General features: G+C 43.8%; 2 protein-coding genes across 3 annotated transcripts in view; one reads left to right on the forward strand and one right to left on the reverse strand.

The window, feature by feature from the left end:
* Nucleotides 1-26,058, reverse strand: part of rpl38 (ribosomal protein L38) — a 1,062,689-nt gene that overhangs the window by 681,522 nt on the left and 355,109 nt on the right. The gene's annotated exons all lie outside the window — the stretch shown is intronic.
* The window catches only part of sdk2b (sidekick cell adhesion molecule 2b), a 452,414-nt gene that overhangs the window by 369,338 nt on the left and 57,018 nt on the right, over nt 1-26,058 (forward strand). For both annotated transcript variants that reach the window (XM_049563134.1, XM_049563135.1), the window contains exons 10-21: nt 2,194-2,310; nt 2,589-2,756; nt 3,217-3,319; nt 8,850-9,026; nt 10,056-10,192; nt 13,035-13,182; nt 16,300-16,440; nt 17,869-18,050; nt 18,658-18,773; nt 20,779-20,974; nt 21,387-21,485; nt 24,700-24,891. In XM_049563134.1, coding sequence (XP_049419091.1) covers nt 2,194-2,310; nt 2,589-2,756; nt 3,217-3,319; nt 8,850-9,026; nt 10,056-10,192; nt 13,035-13,182; nt 16,300-16,440; nt 17,869-18,050; nt 18,658-18,773; nt 20,779-20,974; nt 21,387-21,485; nt 24,700-24,891 — 1,776 coding nt within the window. The remainder of the gene's footprint in view (nt 1-2,193; nt 2,311-2,588; nt 2,757-3,216; nt 3,320-8,849; nt 9,027-10,055; nt 10,193-13,034; nt 13,183-16,299; nt 16,441-17,868; nt 18,051-18,657; nt 18,774-20,778; nt 20,975-21,386; nt 21,486-24,699; nt 24,892-26,058) is intronic.

Genomic DNA, 26,058 nt, shown 5'->3' on the forward strand with positions numbered 1-26,058 from the left:
CTTATATGACTGGACCATGAGGGAATTCATGTCAGGTTACAAACCAACAGATATCTTTCCCTTCTTCTGTAAATATTCAGTCTTTACATCTGTCCCACAGACAATAGGCCTACACACTTATAAAGAGCGCCAAGAGCCCGACATTGCGTTTTCCAGGCGGTTAAAGACGCAGCATGTGTATGGCCCCTAATTTCCAGGGCTGGTACCTGCGGTTATTCCACAGGCTAGTTAATAACATGTCGGGCAGGAAATCCAAAGTGTGGGATCATTTTGAGAAGGTACAGGACGAACCCAAGGTGATATGTAAACTCATCTTCATTGGTCGACTACAAACATGACGTATCATCTGAAACATGGAAGTAGCTACATGCCCATTAGCCCACAGCGTCATTAACAGGCGGCTCGCTCAGTGTGTGACGTGCACTTGGAGATAAAATATAGGCCTATATTAATGAAGGCGACTAGTTGACGAATGCAAATGAATTTTCCTAGTCGAACACTAGGAAAAGAGGTCTTTGGACAAAACTTCCTTTCAGACTTGAGGATGCAGCTGACTGATGGTAACACAGCACTTACTCTCGATATGTAGATAGATGATTACCATAAAATTGGTAATCTTTGTGTCACTTTGTATTACATCAACAAGTGGGAGCTGACTGAGCGAGTGCTTTGGACATCTGAATGGAGCAGTGCATCACACAAAACAGCGTAACAGCAAAACCTTGTGTTTAATCACAGGTCTGGCTCTGGGACTGACATTAATGGGGGTCAGGGCGAGTCAGAATTTGACTTGGAGGTAATTACAGGGAACAGTTCGGTTCTGGTAGTGAACCTTGGGGGTAGGTTTGTAAAACTGGACCCGTGCAGGACTCTGCGATGTGCCACTGCTAGATTTCGACAAATCCCTGGTTATTTTACCCTCGCTGTGCGTCTGTTTGGCGAGTACTGGCATTTGATTTTCTTCATGTGGCCTCAGTTCCTGCTGCCTTCACTCCACGCTGCACCACTTTATCAGATTCATGATATTCTCTCTCAGTAACACAAGGCCAGAACACGCCACCGCCGAACAGCTTGCGTCAAAACAGTTGCCCCTGTTATTTTCTACGTATGTTGTACAACCCCCACACCAGTAGCAAGGCATGAGCCTGCGCTCGTGGATGTGCCGCCCCACGACACTTCACACCACTGTCCTATTTCCAGCCTCACCGCCCCTGAAAAAACACATTTTTCCCCCGCTCGCTCTCCGCTTGTACACTCCGGCTCTCATAGCAGCTCTTCTTCTCTGCTCCCGTGGCAGTTCGGCTCCTCTCCTCACCTCTTGCTGTTGCTGTCTCTCGTGTGTGTCAGAGAACGGATGAGGAGAGACTAGTTGTTGAGGTGGAGATATATCCGAAGCTATAGGACCCACAGTTCCATCATTATAAAGACAATGGCAAAGAAGATTCTGCCTAGGAAGCCACAGCTCTGGAGACTGGGTTAGAAATCACGTTAAAGCAGTAAGTGTCTACTCATGATTTTAAGGTCATGCAGAGGTGAAGGAGGTAAAATGTGTGTGGTCTTCTGTTGACATGCTGCAGAATGACACACGTCATATGCCGGCAGTGTGTTTTCAGCCTCACCCCTCCACCCCTGTCTGTCTCTTTCTCTCACTGACACTCTCTCCTCCTCATCTCTCTCTTCCCTCCAGATCTCATCTTATCATCTCCCGTTCCCTCTACACATTCATGTCCCCACTTCTCCTCCTGTCCTTTTCCCCGTGTCCTTCCATCAACACTGCTGCCACGACAAACCTCTCGGGAGTGATACAGTTTCTGTCATTCTGTAAAAGCTTTGATTTATTGCATGTCACAAATAGTGATTTTAGTTATCTACATATTGCCCTCTCTTTCTGTGCTCCTCCCTCAGTCATTTTCCTTCCTCCTCCTCCTCCTCCTCCTTTATCCGCTATCGCTGTGGGTGCAAAAAATAGACGGGCAGCAGACAGTCGTGGCTGTGTCAATCCGTGAAGAATTAGTGGCACAAAGCGCCGACTAAACGCTGAGATGCAGCAGGCTGGCGCTTACAGGAAATACGTTTGAAGAGGGGTTTTGCCACTGACATTTATTCTCTCACCTCTATAACCCTCTTACCTTCTCCTCTCCACTGTACTGAGCTCTCTCTTTATTCTGCGTGTGTGCAATTGTCTCCCCTCAGGCATTGCCCCGAACATCACAGCCGGACCCTCAGACAGCACTGTGATCGACGGCATGTCAGTCATTCTGCACTGCGAGACCTCTGGAGCCCCGAGACCGGCTATCACCTGGCAGAAAGGTCTCTGTTACACACATGCATGCATACACTCCTAGGGATTATGATGTCTGTTATCTTTTACACGTGGGACTGTATTCTGCCGTGGCTTAACAAATAAAGCCTGATTGGATTCCATGTTTGGATCTCAATAGAAGATCAGGAAAATACCGTCCTTGTTTCTCTTCACTATCCCCCTCCTTTTCTAATCTGGCCCTGAAAGCCTCATTTTCTCTTTTTCTGTCTATTTATGTGCCTCTTTCCTCACCTGTTTCCTTCGCTTCTACCTCTGTACACCTAAGGTGAGCGTGTGTTGGCCAGCGGTTCGGTCCAGCTGCCCAGGTTCACCCTGCTCGAGTCAGGTAGCCTGCTAATCTCCCCCTCACACATCTCAGATGCCGGGACCTACACTTGCATGGCGAGCAACTCCAGAGGCATCGACGAGGCATCCGCTGACCTCGTGGTCTGGGGTGAGTGTACAGGGTCGAACGCACAAGACCTTTCATATCCTTTTAAAAACACACATGCCTGATGTTGTGTGTTGTCAGTGCCCAAGCAAACCTTCCCAATCAATCCCATGTGGCAGAAAACAGGAAGCTAACAGTGGTGGAGTTTTATTGAGAGTCATATGTGTTTAGCAGAGGTTGTGAAAAGAGGTCATGGTGTATAATAATAAAGCTGCACTCAATTCCTTCAGATACAAAAGTGCTCTTCTGTGCAAGTTCGGAGTCATCATCGAGGTGTTTTCTGCAAGAAGCCATCAAGAAACAAAATAGCAGCATGTCATTTCAACTGAAATGAGTTTTCTGAAATGTGTTTGTCACGTTGTTTTTCTAGCAGACTTCTTCTCAGGAGGACATTCTGCAGGCTGTTGTCCCTTACTTAGTTTCCTCATTTCTGTCTCCCTCCATCTTCTTTTTGTCTCCACAGCTCGCACACGAATTACCACACCCCCACAGGACCAGAGTGTTATCAAAGGGACTAAAGCCATTATGACCTGTGGAGTCACACATGACCCCAGTGTAACCGTCAGGTAAGGATACATTCACTAACATAGGGGTTGCTATATTCATATAGAGCCGTATGGCACTTTGCTAATCTTAAGTGTTATATCGTAGGCAACTGGACTTGTTTGAGTTTCTTTATGACATTTCGGTTCTCATCCAAGAAGCTTCTTCGTTATACATCTCAAGGGAAAGGGACTTTCTTTTGAGGTCAGCAATGTTCACAACTTGGCCAGAGAAGACGGATGGTTTGAAAAAGGTGTGAAAGAAGCCAACTGGAACAATCATCGTTAAACAGACGAGGTGGGCCTACGACACCACTTATCACCCACCTACAGTGCAGTCTTGGGATCCTTCCCCAGACGACTTCACACCCATTCACGCCTGGACCCATCTAACCCTAACAACACACATGATGACTACGCACCAGTCCGTTAGAACTGAAGAAGCCTCTTGAATGAGAGGCGAAACATCTTCAAGCAAGTCAAGCAAGTCCAGTTGCCTACGATATAGCACTTAAGATTTCCGTGACCTGGATGACTGAGAATCTTCACCGACATGGCACTTTGCTAGAAAAGATGGAGTGTCTGTGACTCAGAGGTAGAGTAGGTTGTCTACCAATTGGAAGATCAGCGGTTTGATCTTTGGCTCCTCCAGTTCACATGTCTAAGTATCCTTGGGCAAAATACTGAACCCCAAATTGCTCCTGATGTCTGTTTCAGCGGTGTGTGAGAGCGTGTGAATGGTTACTAAGAAGTGTGAATGGGTAAATGTGACATGTAGTGTAAAAGTGCTCAGAGTGATGCAATAGAAGTGAAGTACATGTAACATTTACCATTTAAAGTGCTTTACAATAAAAGAGGACAGCAATAGAGGAAAGTATAGACCACATGAAAGAAACAAAGAGACGTTACAGTTGGTAGGTCCTGAACAAGCTTCAACCTCTGGGGCTGAAAAAAGGAAGCCGATGCGGAAGTGCCAAAAACTGCAGTTCCTTGAATGTCCACTTGAGGCTGGCTCCTAAACCTAGTCCTTTCACGTAGACCCCCATGTTGAAATGCTCCACTTTACAGAAGAAATAAATATGTTTACAACCTGGAACAAAAAACACTTGGGGTTTCGACATCCATGACAACTGTATGGGGGGTGAATTTTTATGTAACTCACCCACTTAGATTTTATTGAAGCTATGCACAATGAAGGGTTTAGGTGTCACCACAGTTGTGAGTCAGATCCTCCCCTCACTCTTCCATAGCACCACCCCTCATTCAATTGTGGTTACTTCTGGCTTCCCAAATCCAAGATGGTAATGGCCTTGAGGCTTCAAATAGAAAGTCCAAAAACCAGTAGTTGGCATCATTCTGGACTATGTCTATTATTTTTAGAGCTGCTTTTCGGTAGGATAAGTCTGGCACTATTTTTGATTTTTCTTTGTGTCAGCAGATGAAAAGACCAAAACGAGCAATGTGTTACTCTGTCTCTCAATTATTAAAGGTATACTATGGACGTGACGTGAAAGTCAACCCAGGAGTCCTTGATTTTCATGGCTTTCTCTTGGATGCCTGTTGCTTATGGTCTGGCACTGCTACCTTTTTAGAAAGTCCAGGGTTTCACTTTGATTTATTTGTGGCAGCCTACCACCATTAAAACATCTGCCGTCACATTTTGATTTTCTATTTTGGAGCTGGAATGTTTATTACTGTTTATTTATTGCACCACGCTTTCTGGGCACAGACGGAGCAGCAGAACGTCAGGCGCAGTGAAAGTGAAACTTAAACTTTAATTGCTGGTCCTTTCATCCATCCATCTATCTGATCAGTTCAGTCCTGGTCGGATCGACTAATCCGTGTTCCACCCTGTGACTCAAAACCTCTCAAACTGCTGCTGAGAAAAAAAGGATGAAGAAGTCTTTCTGTGCTGTGTTCACTGACCTGCAAAAATCTGCGAATTTAGAGAGGGGACACAGACTGATACACGAGGACACACAGGCAAGAAAGGAAAAAGGGAAAGTTAGCAAACCCCACATAGTGTCCTCACCTCACCTGGATGACCTCACTTACTTCACTTACTTTTCTTCTGTGCGAGTCTGTACATCGCTTTATAGGAAGGTCCTCCATAGTGTACCTTCTGTTGGTATTTTTCATGGCTAAGTTATTTTCCTGCAACAGTGAATATTTAGGGCCACAGGAAGGTGTGTATGGAATCGACCCGCCACCCATTGTGTCTCATTGATGTGTTCTTAGCTGTTTTTGGTGGCGCTCCACAGCAGAGGAATAAAGGCTCTGACTACACAGGCAATACTTGTTAGTAGCATACATTCATTGTTGGGTTTTGATCTTTTCATAAGATGATTTGACAACAATAAAAAATATAAAATACTGCCAGACTTGTCCTGTAAGGGAGTCCACAATGTCCACAGATCAAAAGTCCAAGAGAGAATGAGTTTCAAAGTGATGGAGCCACAACCTCAAAGCCCACACTATCCTTTGGTTGTTTGTTTGTTTGGGTTTTTTTTTTGAGCCGGGAGCGAGGTTCAACCAACAAACCCTGATCAACAAGCCTGCGGGTGCCTGACCATGCAGACAAATCTTAAATTGGATTCTGAATTTGATAGGGAGTCACATTTGATAGATGTCACACGAAAAAAGGACCTGTTTTAAAGCCTTGCAGCTACATTCTGGTCCACTTGCAAGAGATTCAGGGGTGTCTCACTCAGGCAGGTGGAATGAGAGTTACAGTAGTCTGGATGGATCAGTCCATGGATGCGAAATCCATTTGCGCATCTGGACACCTTTCTATGTATTATCCTCTACACGTCAAAGCAATAAAGCACAGTTGTTGAGCCATTACAGCCTACAGATCTGTTAGTGAAGATGCTTCATCATTAGTTATGACTTGCTGTACTGTTGTCTACACCTTTGGTTTGTTAATTAGTCATTTGCTACCCTGAGCACAAAGTATTTATTATTTAACTCTGTCTATCTTATTCTGTGCGGCTGCTATCCTCCAGCTCCCTCCCAGGAATGCTAAGCATGCCATCGAATGCACACAAACATATATATGCATGCACTGCAATGTAAGGACTCTTAAAACACAGAAAGCGTGAACGTCTACTTATGATCTAGACGTTCAGTTTGTATAAAAGCAAACACCTACGCATGAGAAAAGCCTTTGTCTGCCACTGTTGTGCCTGTGTGTCATGAGAAGACAGTTGTTCTCAAACATCTCCAGCATGCAACACACAGACGTTCACTGAACTCCAAGCTTGGAGCCGACATCCGCAGCGATCAATAGACCATTCTGTCCCTTTCTGCTCAGAAGGGAAGGCTACATCTGACGCCACATTTGAGCTGTGCAGTTTTGATGAGTGTGAATTCGGCGTTTGATATGCAGCCGTCAGTCGCTATGATATGCATGCAGGGCAGCTCTGATGGCGGGTTTGAAGAGACAGAGAGGAGAAAGATGAAATACTTTGCTAATAACATATTCTTCTCGGATTGTGGTGGAATAAAAGGCGAGCCAAACCTCAGATTATTCATTGCTTTACTGTCAAAAAGAGTTAACCCACCATCTGAAGCTGACATGCATGTGTACATCATAGTTCACGTCTCAGCAGGCGGTAGCTAAGTGATGCAAGCCGGGTGCTGGAAATCTGGTAGAAACTGTTTTTGATGGGTTTGTTCACGCTTTTCATGTGCTTCAACATACACTGTTATTCCATCGCGCATTTTGAGCTAATTTCATGCAGTTGTGTCTCATTTTGTGGCAGCCACAGAGAATACTTGTTTGTTCAGTTTCAAGCTTCTTCTAAAACTCACACCACATTTAGTTGGAACACACCACTTACACTGTAGTTATTTCTGTCCATTATTCAACTGTCTAACGTGTATAAGCTCTACAACTCTGATAGTGTACTGTTCCCTCCCTGCTGGCACTTTTCCCTCTTTCCCTCCTTCTCAACCCTCTGGAGCCAGAGAGAGGTGCCTGTCAGGCCCACATGAGTCAGGTCGGCCTTCTAGTGGACACTCAATTCTGACCACGTTACAAATGTGTACGCTCTAACAAGGGTTTTAGGGGTGAGCATTTATACTTGTGCAGTGTTGTGTCTGTGTCACTCTACAGTTACACCTCCAAAACACTATTTGGGGGCGTGGTTTCTGAGAAGTCCTGTAAAGTTTAGTTGATTCAAAACACACATTAAACACACATTAAACATGGCTTAATAAAGACAATTTCAAACACAAGTACACAAATCAGCTTCACTATAACTCGCAGCATTCACAGACAAACACTTGTCTTTATCTGGACACATTGTCCCCACAAATACAACATGCTAACATTATTAGCACAAGCCCATGGCATTTGACATTGTATAAATTAGCCTAGCAGCTAGCGGACTTTTCCTCTACTCATATGAAGCCAGGAACAACAGCAACATTTAACAAAGATAACGTTACATAATTTGGCTCCATTACAACTCACAAGGTTCACTAACAAAACAACTGTCTTATACTAAACACGTTTTCCAAACAAATATAACATGCTAACGTTATTAGCACAAGCCTATGGCATTTTACATTGTATAAATTAGCCTAGTGACAAGTGGAGATTTCCTCTGCTCATATGAAGCCAGGATAAATCACACACAAGACTTATAGTGCTGTCTTCACAATTTATTGTTTCTTATCTGTGAAAGGGAAATGGTTTCAGCTCACAAGCTCACGTGTTGTTACATTTCTGGGGAGGTGCACGTCAGGCCACGGCGTAGGCTCTGCGTTAGCGTCGATTTGACACAGAAGTATAACTCCCGCATTAGGGACCCAGGACCCAGAAGTGTGTGAACTAGGAAGGACAGTGTGGCTTCCCTCCCTCCTCGAGCATAAACCAAATTCAGTGTATTTAACAGAAAAATGCTGATGCAGTGTACTTATTATTTTGTTATTTTCATTCTTTAAAAGTCACCAGAATGCAGGAAACAAAGTCTCTGAAACTCAACCACCTGTTTTAGTTCTGAAATTCTCCGTACTTTTTAGGTCATAAGGTTGGCAAGTATGCACTGACTCGGCTTGTTTTCTGCTTAGCAGGTAGATGCTTGTGGTTAGCTTAGTTAGCTTGCAAAAGTATCAGCTTTCCCATTAGAACAAATGTAACATCCCCACAGTAGTATATTAGCTTGCAGTGTAGGGAGGAGGGAAGAAGTTTGATTGTTATGTTTAGAAGCAGTACTGACAAATTCTGCATGGTACACCTTTAAAGAGTTTTGGAAAACTTTAGGAGGCTCGCCCTCTTTGCCCTGTTTGAAGTTGCTGTTGCTTGAGTCCACACTTCCCAAATCTCTAAACCGCAGTTGGTGAGTAATACTGGATGTTTTTTTGACTAATGGGCAAAAATGTGAATAACACCACAGCATCATTTTAGTGCAAATAAACATTTTCAGTGTGTTTAAACTGACCAGCTGATACAGTTGAAGGGGATAGGATGTAGAGGATGATGACGATGGTGATGATGTAAATGACAAAACCAACAACAGACCAGCTGACCGATGACTTTTCATTCCAGGCACGTCTGGGAAAAAGAGGGCTCGGTGATCAATGTCCAGTCCATCCCCCGCATGCGACTGGAGGCAGACGGCACGCTCCACATCTCCCAAACCTGGTCCGGCGACATCGGAACGTACACGTGCAGAGTCACCTCCGTCGGCGGCAACGACTCCCGCAGCGCTCACCTCCGTGTCAGGTAACCACAGCAGCCGTCATCACTTGCCTGTCTTTTCTATTTTCTCCTTTTCCTTTTTCCTCTCACACTCTTGTTCCTCCCATATTCTCCAGTGCAAAGACACAGGAAAGAACATGTTCTCTGAAGCAAGTCGATGCAGCACGCGGACACACACATACATGTGCGCACTCACACACGTGCCAGAGCCAGACACGCACGCCTTCCACCACCAGACCTTTCCCCGCCATGCTGCCTGTTCATATTGGCACCTCTGACTCATTTCCACTTAAATGACGCCTGTTTCTCCTCACCTCTCCTGTCCTCATTCTCACCCGACACACTTTCAGCCCCAGGGGACACCCTCCTCCACTGCCATTCGCTGTCTGTGAGACTACACACTCGTACTTACACAAACACCTCTGTATAGTTTTTGTCATCTCCAACCTACTCTACTTCCCAAACTTTGCCTGTTATTGTACACACAGTGTGTCACTGCAGGAAGGTTAGATTGAATATGAATGAGACATCTGACTTTCTATTTGCCAAACTGATGGACTGATTGTTTGTTTGTTTCTTTCTTTGTCACCCAATCAGCCGTCTGGTTGGCTGGCCGCCTTTTGTAACTTCCTGAATCTGTTCATTGCTATAAGGTTTATCGATCAATCTGTCTGCGCTTATCTGAATTTATGGCTGAATGAATTAATGATCCCCAGCTTTGGCCTCATTTATTCATGTCTTTGTCTGTGCATTTTCTTCCTATCTGTCTCCTTATACCTTTCAATCCATTTCCCCCCTCCCGGTGATATCTATCTCCTCCTGTTTGCCTGTGTGTCCATCTTGACAAGGAACCATCTCTGCTGTCGTGTCTTGCCACATTTCATCACCTCTCTCACTGACATCTCTGTTATAAAACATTCAGCTTTGCTTCGGATTTGTGCGAGAGACATTCAGAGAATGTCCGATGCTCGGTAACGCTCTGTCCCTGCGGAGGATTCGCTGTGATGGGAGAGATTCTTTTATTTATCGAAGTTGTCTTGATGTTCCCTGCAGGCAGCTGCCCCATGCCCCAGAGAACCCCACAGCTGCGCTGAGTGCGTCTGAAAAAAGAGCCATCGACCTGGCCTGGGCCAAGCCTTTTGATGGCAACAGTCCCCTCATACGCTACATCCTGGAGGTTTCTGAGAACAGTAAGTCACATAATATCCAGTCTTTTCCAGTCATGCATCAATCTATTGCATCAGAGTTCATCATAACCGATGGCCCGGGGCCAGTGCGAGTCTATGCCGGGCAAGTTGATTGAATCAGTCTGAAACATGAGCTCTGTGCATCATGATTCGCTGAAATACACATGGGGAAGGCAAATTGCATTATGGGATGCGCTCTTAGCCCACTGGCCTGTTAAGCTACTATCCCACTGCACAGAAGACCCATGAACACCTGCTAACATCTGGCTTTTTTATTTAATGGGTCAATCGGCACCCACACCCAGCACTAATAACTCTGCAGTAGTCATGGGTATGTATCAGCTCCAGGAACAATCGGCTCCAATTGCCAGTGATGGAAATATGTGACCCCTGTGGGCACGCTAATTTTAGCCCCGTTGCCGGCATGATGCAGTGACACGCCACCACAAAATACCGTACATCTCTGTCTTAAGCCTAGTTCACATTACACAATTTTCACCCTGATTTTGTGTCGCGGAGACTATCAACTAACTGCGTTACAACCTGTGTGTGCACAAGACTTCTCTACCGAGCCCTCGCCGACAGAGCCCCAGATAATGGGGTGACGTCAACAAACTTGGAGACGACACATCGTAAAGGCATGGATATTCTTTATTATCCTGGGTCCAAACACAACGTGCTCCCTGTGATCCTGTGGACGCCGCCATTGTTGTTGTTGCTTGCCGGCTTGTCAGTGTTGCCAGATCTTGGGAGAGAAACAAGCAACCAGGGCTATGGAAACAAGCCCAGAAGTGGCAACCCTGCGGCTTGTCCTCCTCACATTTCTTCCATCCTCCTGTGTGCTGACGTGGGACGTATCCCGCCTCTCATTGGCTGATGCTTTATGTCAGTCGTGTCAGACTTCTCTAGTTTTCTAACATGCCAGATATCCAGTCCCAGTCGCAGTGGAGGGGGCGACTTGCTCGTAGGCTTGTTCACACATGAGGACTCGTCGTGGCAGACTATCTGCCGACTCACCTCCGACCCAAGGTGGCTCTCAAGATCCTCTGTGATGTCAAAATCGTGGTGAAAATCGTTTTTTTAGCAGGTTTTCTTGTGTTTAAAAACCCACATACACACTGTCACATCCTAATTTAGGTGGAAAAGGGCGATTACAGAGACGGAGCATCTTTTTTGTGTTGTCGGTACTCAAAAAACAAAAAAAGCCAGTGAATGGGTCACACTGCCTACCTGAGCGGCACATGTGCGTCATGGAACCTCTTACTCTTCATTGCGGCGCCCATGTTAACAGCCGAACAGCAGCGTGGCTCAGCTGCAGCTCATCTCAAGATTCAGCATGTTACCTTTTTCTCCCATGTGACAATTGCAGTTCAAAGCAAAAATAAACAGTGAAAATGATCTGTTAATTTACATTACACTTCATCTTGTGAAGGGCTGGAATATGGTCTCAATAAAAAATATAAAAATGCAAGTTACCATCAAAAATTATTAATTGTGTAGGATGTGATGTGGCACCCAGGCAATTAGCCCTTCACAGGATGGAATAAGCACAGTACACCTGAGGTATCCAAAGAGCACCTGAGTGTGATCACCTCAAGACCCAGCAGCTCGTCTGCCGCATTGTCTTCACAGCAATATTACACCTTTTACAGAATGTGTCACAGATGTGAAAAAAATTATATATTTTTTAACTCAATACTTTCTTTCTGTGTGTCAAATTAAAAGCCCACTGGTTTTTACTCAAACAGAATCTCTTCATTTGTTAACACAAGGCTCTTGTTCATATTTATTGCTTACAGTTGAGCACACGCTTCTTCCCACGTTACCTTTCCTGTCTAAACTAACCTGAATGACATTTATAATGAGGTGAAAATATGGAAAACAGCAACTGTTGTGTGTTTTTTACAGTTTTATATATCAACATTACATATTAAATCTGAAGGGAGCTTCTCGGTTGGATGTATTGTGTATAATAAATCAACAAAATTATGGGGAAAAAATGTCAGTTTACTCAACTTTAAAGTCCCCATGTCCCCGATGTGGCTAGCCAGTTGCTTAAACTCTCATTTGATTGGATGACCTTTTGTAAACGCCCGAGAGCAGGATGAGTCATCAAACATTAGAAATCATTTTTACTTGGTTTTAGAAGAAAAGATGGGGATTTTGATTTTAAAATGTTCTGATGTTGATTTTTTTTAGATATATTTTGGAATTAACAAGGAATAATGATCAGTTAACACAGGGACACAGGGTTAAAACTGGGAAGACACAGTTTTAATTTCCTGGGGACTTTTAGGTCTTTAAATTGTATATACTGAGTTGGGACGGGGAAGAAGGGAACTTTTGGGATCAACATTAAATGTCGCTTGTTTCGATTTCCGCGCAGCCAGGCTTCTGTGACGTCTGTGTTTTTCCCAATGAGCTTAACTGCAAAGCAAATACGTCAAAGGACTTGAAAAAGAATTTAAAAGCATGATCAATGAGACTAATTAAGAACGTCCATCATTGCTTTTAATCTCAACTTGTTAGCCACACTGTTCAATTTAAGTTGATACACTGCAGAGCTGTGTCGGGCCTGTGATCTGCAGCACGTCGTGCTCGTGCTTCCTTTCTCTCAGCATGACTTGTTTCATTTTATGAATTTGAATTTTAAATTGTGACCTGCCGTGACAAAAATGATTGCAGGCATGAGAGTGAAAATCCCTTCTGAATATTAGTGAAATGGCCAGAAATGTTAAGGCTTTCAAAATGTTACATTTCATGGCACGTTGGGGTGAGTGGTTAGCATAGCAAAGACGAAGAGACGTGTGACACAAGGTGTTAAACTTGATCTTCTCTGTTCTAGACGCTCCCTGGGCCATCCTGCTGGCCAATATTGAGCCAGAGTCCACAGCAGTGACGGTCAATGGCTTGATCCCGGCGCGCTCCTATCAGTTCCGCCTCTGTGCCGTTAATGATGTGGGGAAGGGCCAGTTCAGCAAGGAGACAGACCGGTGAGCTAAAGACAAATCCTGTATCTTTTCCTACCTCCCCACACCTACATCATCATAGTTTTCTGTCCCCTTTATTAAGGTAATGCAAAATAGAGAGACACAAATGCCAGTATACAGTTTCCTTTGTAGGGAGGCCTTAAAGTTATATTTGTCCATACCATTTCCATACCTGTTTTTTGTCATTGGAGCTTTAAAATCTACCAAAACATTTCTCTATGTTAGTATCATTAAATTGGCGATGAGAATTCTTAAATGCCAAAAAACAAGAACCTTCAGAACTTTGGTGTTGTTAGCAAACAGCACACTGTGCTCCAGAAACCCGTTTCCAAGACAACCGCTTTGACTGATCCCTTCAGTCAAGAGTCAGCGAAGAGGGATATACGTGTAAGCCTACCAAAGCAGATACACACACAGACATGCACAATCACATGTAAACACACATTCACAAACATCAACGCCTGCGTGCTCGCACATCCCGAGAGCCGCAGGAGGGATTTAGCTATGAGGCGACATTAGGTCTGGCCTTTCTGCAGCCTCACACAACTTTAAGCACTCAGTCCTCCCTCGATCCCTCACCGCCCCTCCCTCCCTCACTCCGCCAGTCTGTCACACTGCTTCACGCTGCCAGCTCCCCAGCTAGAGGAGAGCCACGGGGGGCTCCGTCTGTGTGTTGCGGGGGGGCTGGCACTGTACGGTCCGTGACGCCATTTGGTACTTAGTCACCGCCACTGATCTCACTCCCATCTCTTATACGCATCTTCTCTCCCCAGACACTCGTGGTGTTTTGTCAAGGTAAATATATGGTGTTAAGGTGGCTGAATAGCTACGTATGACATCCCCAGGTGGAGTTTTACAGCTATGCTATGCAGGATTTTCCTAAAGAAAACAATGTGTATACCCATACAGAAGTAATCCCTCTCAATCACCACGTAGAACCCACTAGAAGTCGTGTACTGCAGATTCTGCCCTCCGCTTGTATTTTCTTCTTATTTTGCTGTGTGCAGGATGTTCCTGAGCACAACAGAGCTTTATAAAAAGGTAGTGACCAGATGCCAGACCATATGCAGCACACATTCAAGATAAAGGCTACAAAAACTGTGGACAAAGCGCAGAAAAAAAATGCAAATATAGCAAGTCTGGGCTTGGCTTTCACTTCCACTGGCGATACTGTTCAACAACAGTGGCCAACAATTTTCTTGGATAATGTACCTCTAAGGTTTGGCACTGTGCATATTTTGCACACAAGGAATGGTCAAGGATTTTTTAACAAAAGCAACAAACTAGCAAGAAACCAAGAGACATAAAAAGAGGGTTTGTAGTCGGAGCCTCTGTGGAAGTTACACTGGCGTTTAGCTTTAAATTGATATGCTTCATTTAAGCCCTCTGTTACATTATTACAAAGCTTTATGCTTTTAGTTTGAAACCAAAGCTTTGGTCATGATGATTTACAGAGAGAGGGTGTTCTTTTAATCCTATTTCTCACTGCTCTCTCCTCGCCATATCTCTGCGTGTCTGTGTGTGTAAATGAAGAGTCCAAATTAGTGTTTGTTCTACAGGTAGCCTGCACCTTTAACTTTAGCCTAGAGCACTGGTTCCCAACTGGTGCAACCACAGAGTCCACATTTCTCTTTAGTCATTAGTTCAAGGTCCACACAGTTTAATATATTCAGCATCATACTTGTTTGGCCATGTCGTCGAGCTAGTTTGCTGTCTCTGTCGAGTAGCTGTCTGTCACTCTGCAACAGGAAAAAGCACTTCAAACTTGAGCTTGTGCTGAAAATTCATTTTATTTCAAACATAAAATGTGTTTTTTTACAAACTTGATACATTCGTGAGTAGGCTTGTCACAATACCAGAATTTCAGTAGTCGATACCAATGCCAGCGAATTTCCACGATTCTCAGTACTTATTCGATACCACGATAAAAATTAAAAAAACAGAACTCGTGTATTTCTAAATTCACTACTTTATTAAAACTGTTTCAAACTTTGAATTTACAGATATGGTGACAGATGATTAGTCCAATAATAATGGCTTGAAATGCAACGTTAAGTAACGTTAAAGACGGCATCATCAGCGTCACATAACGTTAGCCATCCTTTACAGAGTAAGTTATAACGTAAGGTAGCGAGTACTAGTAGCTGCCCCTTTAAACCCAATAAGCTGGCCCTCAAACCCAAATAATGTCAGGTATATTTTAAGATAAGTATAACATAACACAAGTGATGGTGCATTGAAACTCACTCACCTTGAATTCTTGAAACAAGTCAGGGTGTCTGTCTTTTAAGTGTTAAGCCAGGTTTGAAGTGTTTCCTCTTTTGGTCTGGAAACTTCGGACACACCATTCACACACTGGTTTTTGCGAGTTTATAATTACTCCACTTTCATCTGCCTCAAATGCAAAATATCTCCACACATGACTCCTAGCCGAGGTGCTGTGGCTCCAGCAGCACTTGTAAAAGTCATTGTTTATAGCAAAGACAATGGAGAACAGGCGTTCTTCTTCGGCGCTCGTCCTCAGCACCAACTGACGCGCGTTTACTGCCCCCGTCAGTTCAGACAGGAATCGACACAGCCCACTGAGGGCAAAGTTGTATCCGGTACTTACGGTACCGGAAAAAAATTAGGTACTGACGTGTTTTTTGCGTGTTGGCATCGCCTTGGTACCTAAGTATCAGCTCTCATGACAACCCTATTCGTGAGTCACTTGCAGTCCGTTCAGAATGGAAACACGACCCGCCAGCTGGGAACTGATGAAGCCTTTATGACCGAGGTCATCAAATACAAACCATTCCTAAATACCATCTCAGACCTAAGTTATAGGTGCAGACTACTTGTCCTCGTAGTAGGCAGCCTAGGACACACTCACAGGTTGGTCGTAAGAGGGCTTCAGCAACATGGGATGCCCAGAAAGGGGGCTAAACGGTTTGCAAATTACTGTGCTGTTGCGGCAGCACCATAAATGGCAGAGACGCTGCTACTTATACCAATGAAAACTGGGTTCTGTTTTATATAGTGAAGAGCTGTGTCACTGGTCCATGATTTTGTCAATGTAATCTACTGCACCTAATATTAATATTTGTGTCCTTGTACCTGCTCTTTCTATGTGTCCTGCAGTGTGTCTCTCCCAGAGGAGCCCCCCAGTGCTCCTCCTCAAAACGTCATTGCTAGCGGCCGGACCAACCAGTCCATCATGATCCAGTGGCAGCCCCCGCCGGAAAGCCACCAGAACGGCATCCTCAGGGGCTACACCGTCCGGTAAAATCTCTGTTCATCCACCTCTCCGCTGACACCTAACTACAGAGACAGAGCGTAACATGTCAAACTCTGGAAACCTCAACACGCCACCAAGGGCTGAAACACTAACAAATGTGTCAAAGGATTATTTTAGCACCCTGTATCCACCATAGAGGAAAATATATTCTGACAAACTCAATATTGTCAGTCTGTCTCAGCACCCCTTCTCCTCGCCTTGCTTATCTCGGAGAAGTGAACTACTGAGTGGCCAGAAGGAAAATACTTTGATATTTACAACTACCTGATCAAATCACCTGTACAATCATCAGCGGAGCAAAGATCAAAACCAGGCCTGCATAGCTCAGTAAGCTTCAACTTCGACAGATTGTCTAGCCAAATTAGCGTTAAGCATACTGAGCATCAGGATCCCACAGCTTTCTCATTCTTCCTGCTCATGTCTCGTCAGTTCCTGCTTTAAAGGCTCTGTTTTTCGGCTCTGCACCTTATAAAAACTTAGTTCTGGGTTCTTTACCCTGTTGGTTGTGCATCCCGACACACAGCAGCTTTTAGGTGTTTTCTGTTGTTTTCTAGTAGTCGTAAATGACAAGAAAGCACCTTTACACACTACAAGCAATGAATTGGTTTCTCCTCTGGTGGAAGCACGACTTAAATGCCCTCTGTCTAGCTTCTTACTTGTATTTTAAAGCCTGGAGGTTAGAAGCATGAGCTCAGCGTGAGGTTCACCATCATGTTCTGTTACACACACAGCAACTCTTAAAACTGAGGAATGCAAATATCTAGAGTTTGAATGATACAGCAGGAAAATGTGTTTTCATCTGCTCATCATGGCTGTTATTTTTAGCTGATTGATTTCCTTTTTGTGCAATTTAGAATTTAGGATTTGCAGTTTCAGTATGAACAAATATCAAGACATAATTAAATCCTACCCGTCTCACACACCATCACATATAAAAATCCCCACCAAAATGTCCTTGATCCATCTGACAATGTTTTTAACTTAATTTCCCAGTTGACACCACTACATCATTTAAAAATTAATTCAGTCTGAGAGAAAACTAGAATTTTATGACTGGTTAGACTTCAGAAAAACTTTAGTGACTCTAATAGGCAGAGTCAGCAATATGCCAGGAAGACTGTAAATCCTGTAAACATATAATTAGTTTGGTTTTCTGTCAGGCGTTTTATTCATTACATCCAAATGAAACAGCAGGTGTTCTCCAGACGAACAGTCAGCGCTGTCAGTGGTTTTTAATTGCTTGTTTGCTGGTGCTTTGTCTCCCCCTAGCAGGGAGTCCAGTGTACTAGCACTGGCAACAAAGTGCTGTGATGTCCTCTCTTTGTCAGAAGACCATCAGATTCACTCTGGTCTCTAATGGTTTTAATTTGTGGCAAAGTCCAGCATTTAAACTGCACATATGTGTGTGTCAGGTACCGTCTGACCGGGCTGCCTGTGGACTACCAGATGAAGAACATTTCCAGTCCTGATGTGACGAACCTGCTGCTGGAGGACCTCATCATCTGGACGAACTATGAGATCGAGGTGGCTGCTTACAATGGGGCGGGTTTGGGCACTTTCAGCCACAAAGTCACTGAGTGGACTCTGCAGGGAGGTGAGCGCTTATATCATCAATCTTATTGATCTGAGAACAAAGCTGATATGCTGACTATTTTCTTTCTTAATCACTGAATGTGATATTTTCAATGAGTCTGCATTTATGTGTGTTAATTTTAAGCAAGCGTTTCATTTTAGCATGGTGATTATTAATGATGAATGAGGCTGGATGCAGCATCCTGCAAGTACACAAATTAACTCCTCTAGTTAGCATCAAGTTTATTTTCATCTCTGACTGATATCATCTACTAAAAGCCAGCTGACTGATGTTCAGCTGCATTAGCATTGATTCTTCTTTGTGAGGACCACACAAAGGTGTGGCAGCCCCCTGAAATCCATAAGCAGCTCACACAGTCACAAACAAACCCACAGAGAGCCCTGGTATTAGGTGTTGGTGTCATCAGAAAGAGAGTGATGGCGGTATCTGCCGTGACCTGTGCAGCAGCGATCAATACTGACATCAAAATAGATGCAGGCAGACTTCCAGCAGTCAACTGAAATGTGCTCTCACACCTTTATTTTTTGTCTCCCTGCTCCTCCATCTTTCTCTTCCTTTTTCCCTTCCCCTCTGTCTCGCTTTTTCTTCCTCTCCTCGTCCATCCCAGTGCCCACCATTGCCCCTGGCAACGTGCAGGCCGAGGCGGTCAACTCGACAACTATCCGTTTTACGTGGACAGCCCCTAACCCTCAGTTCATCAACGGCATCAACCAGGGCTACAGGGTCAGTAGTCGCCGCGGTGCCGTCACCACCAGCCATCACGTCCATTGACAGAACTGTCAGAGCTGAGCTTGTAGTATCACATATCCTGTGTAGCGAGAGGGAGAGAAAAGCCAGGGGGCAAAAGATATTTGGTGCCATCGTGAACGATGGACTGTGTTCACCCATTTGTCAGTCGGAGGTCATTCTCTTTATCTTTGCAACCATTTCTCACATGTTTTATTGTGAAGCCGTGCGCACGTAATGATGAATGTCTTCATTATTTTGTCATGGGCTCTTGAATATAGTCCATCTCTCTGCCTCTTGTGTATAGTTCATGAAACAAATGTACCCCACAGGGAATCATAAAGTCACAGCCATAGGGTAGTTCTATTTTTCCGGTGACTTTCTGTTGAGACTTAATTATGTCATTGGGGTTTTTTCTCTGCCTTTTGTCTTGCTGTTCAATAGCGCTCCACAGGCCTCACTCAGCTGGGTAGTGGGGTCACTGTACAAATCTGAATTTTAAATACTAGATTTTTTTTTCCAGGGAGAGACTTAAAGGAATAAGTCATGGAATAAAGACCATGTGTACACCACTGACCTACCCCATGTTGCATTGAATTAATGAAGAAAGGTTTGTTTTTCTTGCGTGACCCCACGGTGAATGAAGAATTCAAAAACTGAGAAAATTCTTGATGAATTGAAGTCATAGGGGTCCAAGTTTAACAATAGCAAAACTATATCAAAACATCTGTTTATAAGATCTCACACAACTCGTGCAGTATAACCCAAGTCTCATTTATCCAGTCATATGCTCAGCGCTTCCCAAACAGACAGTCCTTTCTGATGAGGTACTGAACTGAAGTTAAAACATATCTATGCTCTCTTCAAAGCCAGACTCCATTGACAAAAACAGCAATTTTGCCTCACTGAACACGGGAGCTGCTGGTCTACTACTGCCTCGATCAGTTAGTTTGTTTGTGGTACTGTGTGACTTCAGCGTTCTTAAGGGTTAGTTCAGCGTCACCAAACTCACAATATAACATAGACAAACTGACTTATCGAGGCAGCAGTAGACCAGCAGCTCCAGTGTTCAGCAAGGTAAAATTACTGTTTTTGTCAATGGAGTCTGGCTTGGACGAGAGCATGGGTAAGTTTTGTTTTTAGTTTGAGCTTCTTTACAGAAAGTTTGTTTGGAAAGCACTGAGCGTACAATTGGACATATTAGACTTGGATTATACTGCATGAGTTGTGTGAGAGACGTTTTGGTAGAGTTTTGCTGATATTGATCGTGGACCCCTATGACATGAATTCATCGAGATTTTTTTCTGTTTCAGGATTCTTTGATCACCGGAGGCATGCGAGGAAAAGTTTTCTTCACAAATTCAACGTAACACAGGATGAGTAAACTCAGAAGTAGTCAGTAGGGGGGTTGAAGTATTCTTTTAAGGCTGTAGATAGAAAAAGTGAAGACAGAGTGTAAAAGGTGATCAGAAGTGAGGCAAAGGAGGAATTTTAGGGGAAGACAGAACAAGTTAGACAGAGAGAGAAAGAGTGGCAGACAGTCAAGGATCCATCCCTCTGACATCGTCTTGCCAGCTCTTTACTTCCCTGGAAGCTCTCTCACTCTGGAAACTTGAAACGAACCCAACAGACCCGCCACTGGGACTCATTACCTAAGCACCTAATTGGTCGATCCAGGTCCCATTTGTAGATGCTATATGGTCCGCAATCAACATGCATGATGGGATGCTATCATGCCTCTCATGAGCCTTGACTCTCTTTGCCTCTCCCAGTTTGTCATAATGGAGCCAATCAAAACCTCTTCAGGGTATCTTTCTAAATATATTTGGGGGAGCTATGATGCCAAATAACTCCTCCGAGTGGCTCAGGATTACCGGGGAGAGACACTGCTGTTAGTTTTGTGAGAATGAATGTGTGAGGATTATTACAGAAAAAATGATTAGCTGCTGTCTGGGTAATTTTCTTCAGACTGACTTTTTCCCTTTCCGCGCGTCTGTTTTAGCTGCTGGCCTGGGAGCCTGGCAAGGACGAAGAAGTTGCCATGGTAACAGTGCGACCTAACTTCCAGGACAGCGTCCACGTGGGATATGTGACAGGTCTGAAGAAGTTCACAGAGTATTACACCTCTGTGCTGTGTTTCACTACGCCCGGAGACGGCCCCCGCAGCCCGCCCAAAGCATTAAGGACACACGAGGACAGTAAGTGACTTTTCTTCCACAGTTTTCTCTCTCGTGTGGTGGCAAGGGGACACGAGCATCTCACAGTAACACGTCCTACGGGCAAGATCTATTATTCATGCAGAACGAAGTTGTAGAGAAGTGCTAATGACAGAGTGTATTCTGCATCCAGCCAGGATCATCATAATTGGGAGTTAGTTCCCTCAGAAATGATTGGTTAGGCTTTAAAAACTCTTAATTTCCCTCAACTTGTCTTCATTTTTTTTTTTTCCCCAGCAATTACTTTGTTTTTGCTCGTTTTGTTGTAAACATATTTGAAATGCTAATGCCATCACCAGTTTGCAGCTATGATCAGCGGTGAATTAATACTGTATGCAGAGTGTCTCATTTGCCTGTAAGGCCCAGCTCATTATCCTTATTTGTCCCTGTCCAGCCCCCGGTGCTGTGGGTCACCTGAGTTTCACTGAGATCCTGGACACCTCACTTAAAGTCAGCTGGAGTGAGCCCGGCGAGAAGAATGGAGTCCTCACAGGTACATGCATTTCACCCCAAACTTGTGCTTATAGTGTGGCGAGAAAGGATGGAAATAGCAGCTTTTTCATGGTGGTGTTTGTCACAGCTCTGCTGAGAGAAACCAATTACAGGAAGATTTTGTTGTATGTTACTTTTGTACAGCCCCCCCTCCACTCAGAAATGTGTTTTAAAATGTCTGATTTTGACTATACTGACTTGTGTCTGTGCAGAGTTTGTCACTAGAGAGGTGTTCACTTTGTGCTTTTGTGCACTTTCCGAAGCCGCGCCTCGTTTTCAAACTGTATGGTTGGACTAAAATGAACAATGACAGCAATATAGTCCACGGTGAGCAGCGCTAAAATCCTCTTATGCTAATGCTAGCCATCTTGATGCACACTGCTCTTTCACAGGTCAACTTAGCGAGTAGTGCTGGAGAAAGCCAAAGCCAAAGCTCAAGATCAAGATCTGATGAAGGGGAAACAATAGATTTGCCTCCTGGCCCCTTGTCAGAGTTTTTAATACTATTATGTGTTAAAAACATATAACAAAACATTGGTGTGAGTGTGAATCATATAAACATGTCTGCTTGGGGACTTTATCAACTGCTTCATCTCATTTATTGAGCCCGACACACGTAGCTCTTGACGTGGGTACACAGCTACTTCATTGTTTGTTTATTCTATTTGCGTCATGCATATACTGCTGCCCAGGCATGAGCTTATAAGACATCAAATATACCATCGCAGCAGCGAGACAACACTTGTCAGAAAATGATATAACTTCCATTGTCTCTTCTCCCTGAGCTGCAAATAAAATCTGTCACAAAAAAAGGCTCCCGCTCTAAAACACAGCTCAAGTCTTTTATAATGGGAGAAGTAAGCAGAGATGAAGGACGTTTTGAAAATGTAGCCCTTAAATCACCAGACTATATAAAGAGCAATAAAACTTCACATGGACTGTTTTCATTCTCGTCCAAATTACGTAAAAAACAAAGCTGCTCCTGGTCTCAGGGAGATCGTTAAACCTTGCTGTTTCTATGGCAAATGGTACAGAATCTGTAACTGTGCACAGAGAGATCATTTGGCTTTTGGTTAAATTTAGCTTCTCATTAATCTCTACATTTTTTAGTATGAGACAATGTGCTTGCAATTTAGGTTTGTATCATACAGTCAACACCGTCTTTCGTTATGCATAAGGAGCAGTTTATGCTTAGGGTAAAGACAATGACACAGTAACCAGTCCTGAAAAATAAAAGTAAATTTGGCCCAATCCCAAAACACCCTGTACCCTTACCACTTAGCCCATAACCCTACATTTTACGCATTCATGTCTAGGAGGGTGTCTCGATTGTTGTTGGGTTAGCGCATGAATGTATTAAGAGACCTGGATACAGCATTCAAGGTGGGACCCTGCTTATTCCTATGAACGTTGCTCGGTGGCCCATGAAGTCAAAAAATCTCCATTTCTGTGGTATGAAGTTACGCAGATCTTCCGCATAGTGGGGTCCATAGAGACTTCCGCTGGCCGAGCTAGCTGCTACTGGTTCACCGCTTCACTAACTTGAGTGAGGATAAAATTATTTGATCGTGAGGCTCTTCTAGACTTTCCTAATGTTATTGGACCAAATGGATCAAATCCCGATAGTGAAACCAGTCATTTGCAGAGGTTGTGATGCCCAAAACAAGTCATTCACTGATTTACAGACGTCTCATTTCCCAATGTAAGAATGTATATATAGGAAAGAGTCTTTTTGGGCGCGGTGGTATCACCTGATGGGCTCAGAAGTTGTAATTTGGCCACTACGAATATTGGCTTCAAAGCCCTGCGCACTTCCTGTGGGAAGACAGGACCGAGTCTTATGAGAAATCATCGGCAAGACAGGTGCACAAGCAACAAAAGAAACCCACAAATGCATTTTCTTCATTCATAAAGATTTAAAAATTAGGATAACAATCACTTACTTAGTTTATTGTCATTTAAATGTGTTACGATTCTTTTCTCTTTAACAAGCCTGACAAAAGACATCACTACAATGTCGATGTTTAGCTAACGAGCTAGCTAACGTGACACTGTTACTGTTGATTTGTGCGTGACAGTCCTGCATTTTGACACAATTCCATGTCGCATTTCCCTTCTTTGATGGCATATGATGCCGGAAATTTTACTAGTGTCCAGCAGTGAAGTTGCTGCATTTGTTACCGCTCCTCTATTATCAGTGCAGACTAGCAGGTTAAGAGCATGCGTTGCTAACGTTAGCCTACAGAGCACCGCTAGCTGCCTGGTGATGAAGTAGTGTTCATTTTTATTTGATGACTTGTTTGATTGATCAGTAGCGTGAAACTTAAGCTGTGAACAAATTGCAAGCTTCCTGACAAGTGCAAAAGGCTTCCTGTAGCCAAAGAAAAAGAAATTACCACTGCAGATGACGGCATAGTGGCAATATCTGGCAACATTCAGTGTGTCTGTTTTTGTGAACACCAGAATATCAGGATCCTGTTGGGTTGCCCCATTTCATAAGGGAAGATGTCAACCACTACCCCTTGTATCTGTGTTCAGAGGGGTAAGGCGGCGCTCGAAAACGAGGAGCTGGGGTAAAAATATAAAATGGGAAGGCCTTTATCTTCAAAATAAAGATTTCATCTGACTTGTCCAGGGATGCACAGTCAAAATATCCTAAATAAATATCTTTCTTATGAGCCAAATTTTACTTCAGCTCCAGTTTGCATAATTCTCTTACTTCAACTTCAAGTGAAGAACAAATGCCCACCAGTGACATTAATATTCAAGTGTTTACAAAGGTTGAGATTTAGCAGAATATTGTGAAGTGTTTTTCCAAAGCATTTTAATGTGCTGCACACTCCCAGGAGACAAACACTGACATGCCATGTGAAATTATTGATTTGGCAAGAAATGCTGCCTAATGCCTTATGCAATCACATGAAAAGAGCTGCTGGCCAAGGAGCAAATTGCATTAACTTTGAGAGGGTAAGCGTGTGTGTGTGGATGTGAGTGGGTGGAGGATGTGTGTGTGTGTGTGTGTGTGTGCAGGGAGGTATAATCACAGGCTGATTTAATTTGCTATATTCAATTTTTGATGAAGTTAATTTAATATTTCTGTTAGCTTGCCCCGTAGCATGCGAGCTGAGAGTTGCTATTGTAGTAAAACTGCTGTTGAATTTTTCCTGAGAGGATTCTCTGTCTGTTGCTGTCAACCCATCTCTGCTGCTCTCCAGGTTACCGCATTTCGTGGGAGGAGTACAACCGAACAAACACCAGAGTTACCCACTACCTGCCGAACGTCACCTTAGAGTACAGGGTCACTGGACTCACCGCGCTCACCACTTACACCATCGAAGTGGCAGGAATGACCTCCAAAGGCCAGGGCCAGCTGTCCTCCTCCACCATCTCCTCCGGCGTCCCGCCAGGTCAGTCACCAAACAATCAGTACAGACACGCAAGGGTCAGTACACCCAAATTACACACAAACAAAACCTTATTTTCTCACTTAGCTTTTGTGATATCAAGCCACACTGTTAAAGGAAATCTCCCTCGAACTCAGGTACTAGTGCTGAACGATAAATCATATTGTCATAGTTATCATGATATGAACATGCGTGATCAACCCATCACAAGAGACTGCAAAAAATAAGAAAAATTATTTTATCTACACCCACCAATTGGGGTCAGAAATCAAGTGCCAAATGTGGGCAGATTTTCTGTTTGGTGAGTAAATCTTTGAAGCTAAATGTTGTCCGTGTATTAATGATACTCGTTACCTGGAGAGGTTGGAAAAAGATCTACGTTTCTTCCCTGTTCCAAAACCAAAATCAAACCCTGAAAAGTGTAGGGTTGGCTAGCTAGCTACTGAAGATATAGCCTACTGAATGTATACACATGCTGCTTTTGCTTTTTAATGATTATAACAGTGAAACAAAGACCGACCCTGCTGTACAGGAACCAGTGAAGGGAAGCAGGGAAACTCTGCTGATATTCAACCAGCTGTGTGTCATCACACTGAATGTTGTTTGGCCTCCTCTGGAGCTCCCCACCTGTCCAACCGCAGAGGTCTGGGTGCTGGCAGCAGCACAGGGGCAAAGCCAGATACCACACAGCAGCACACACTGCGATGCCACACAGCTGGTTCAATATCAGCAAAGTTGATGCCCAAAAGTCAAACCCACATTTCTGCTTGGAAGGAGAATTTCTGCTTGGAATTTATTCAATATCCCAATACAACGATAACCAAAAGCTAAGATGATATATAGTCTCATATCAAGACTATATATTTCTCAATATATATCTCTATATCATATCTTGATAACAATATCTCGATACTGCCCAGCCTTAGTAGGAGTTTTGTCTTTTTGGGAATAGGGGCCAAAACTGGAATATTTTGTGCATGCTAACGTAGTTATTGTTCTCGCACATTGCAAATTTTCCTCACATCATGCAGGTCTACCAGTTACTTTGTCTGGATAATCCACTGACAGGGGTGCTTGAGGGACTGATTGGAAAAATAATTATCAAAAAGGAAGCAATCAAGACCAAGCTATCCTGCCTTTTAGTTCATGTAAGGTGTCAAGCACCAAAAA

Source organism: Epinephelus fuscoguttatus, linkage group LG20, assembly GCF_011397635.1.
Source record: "Epinephelus fuscoguttatus linkage group LG20, E.fuscoguttatus.final_Chr_v1".
In the NCBI taxonomy this organism is placed as follows: Eukaryota; Metazoa; Chordata; class Actinopteri; order Perciformes; family Serranidae; genus Epinephelus; species Epinephelus fuscoguttatus.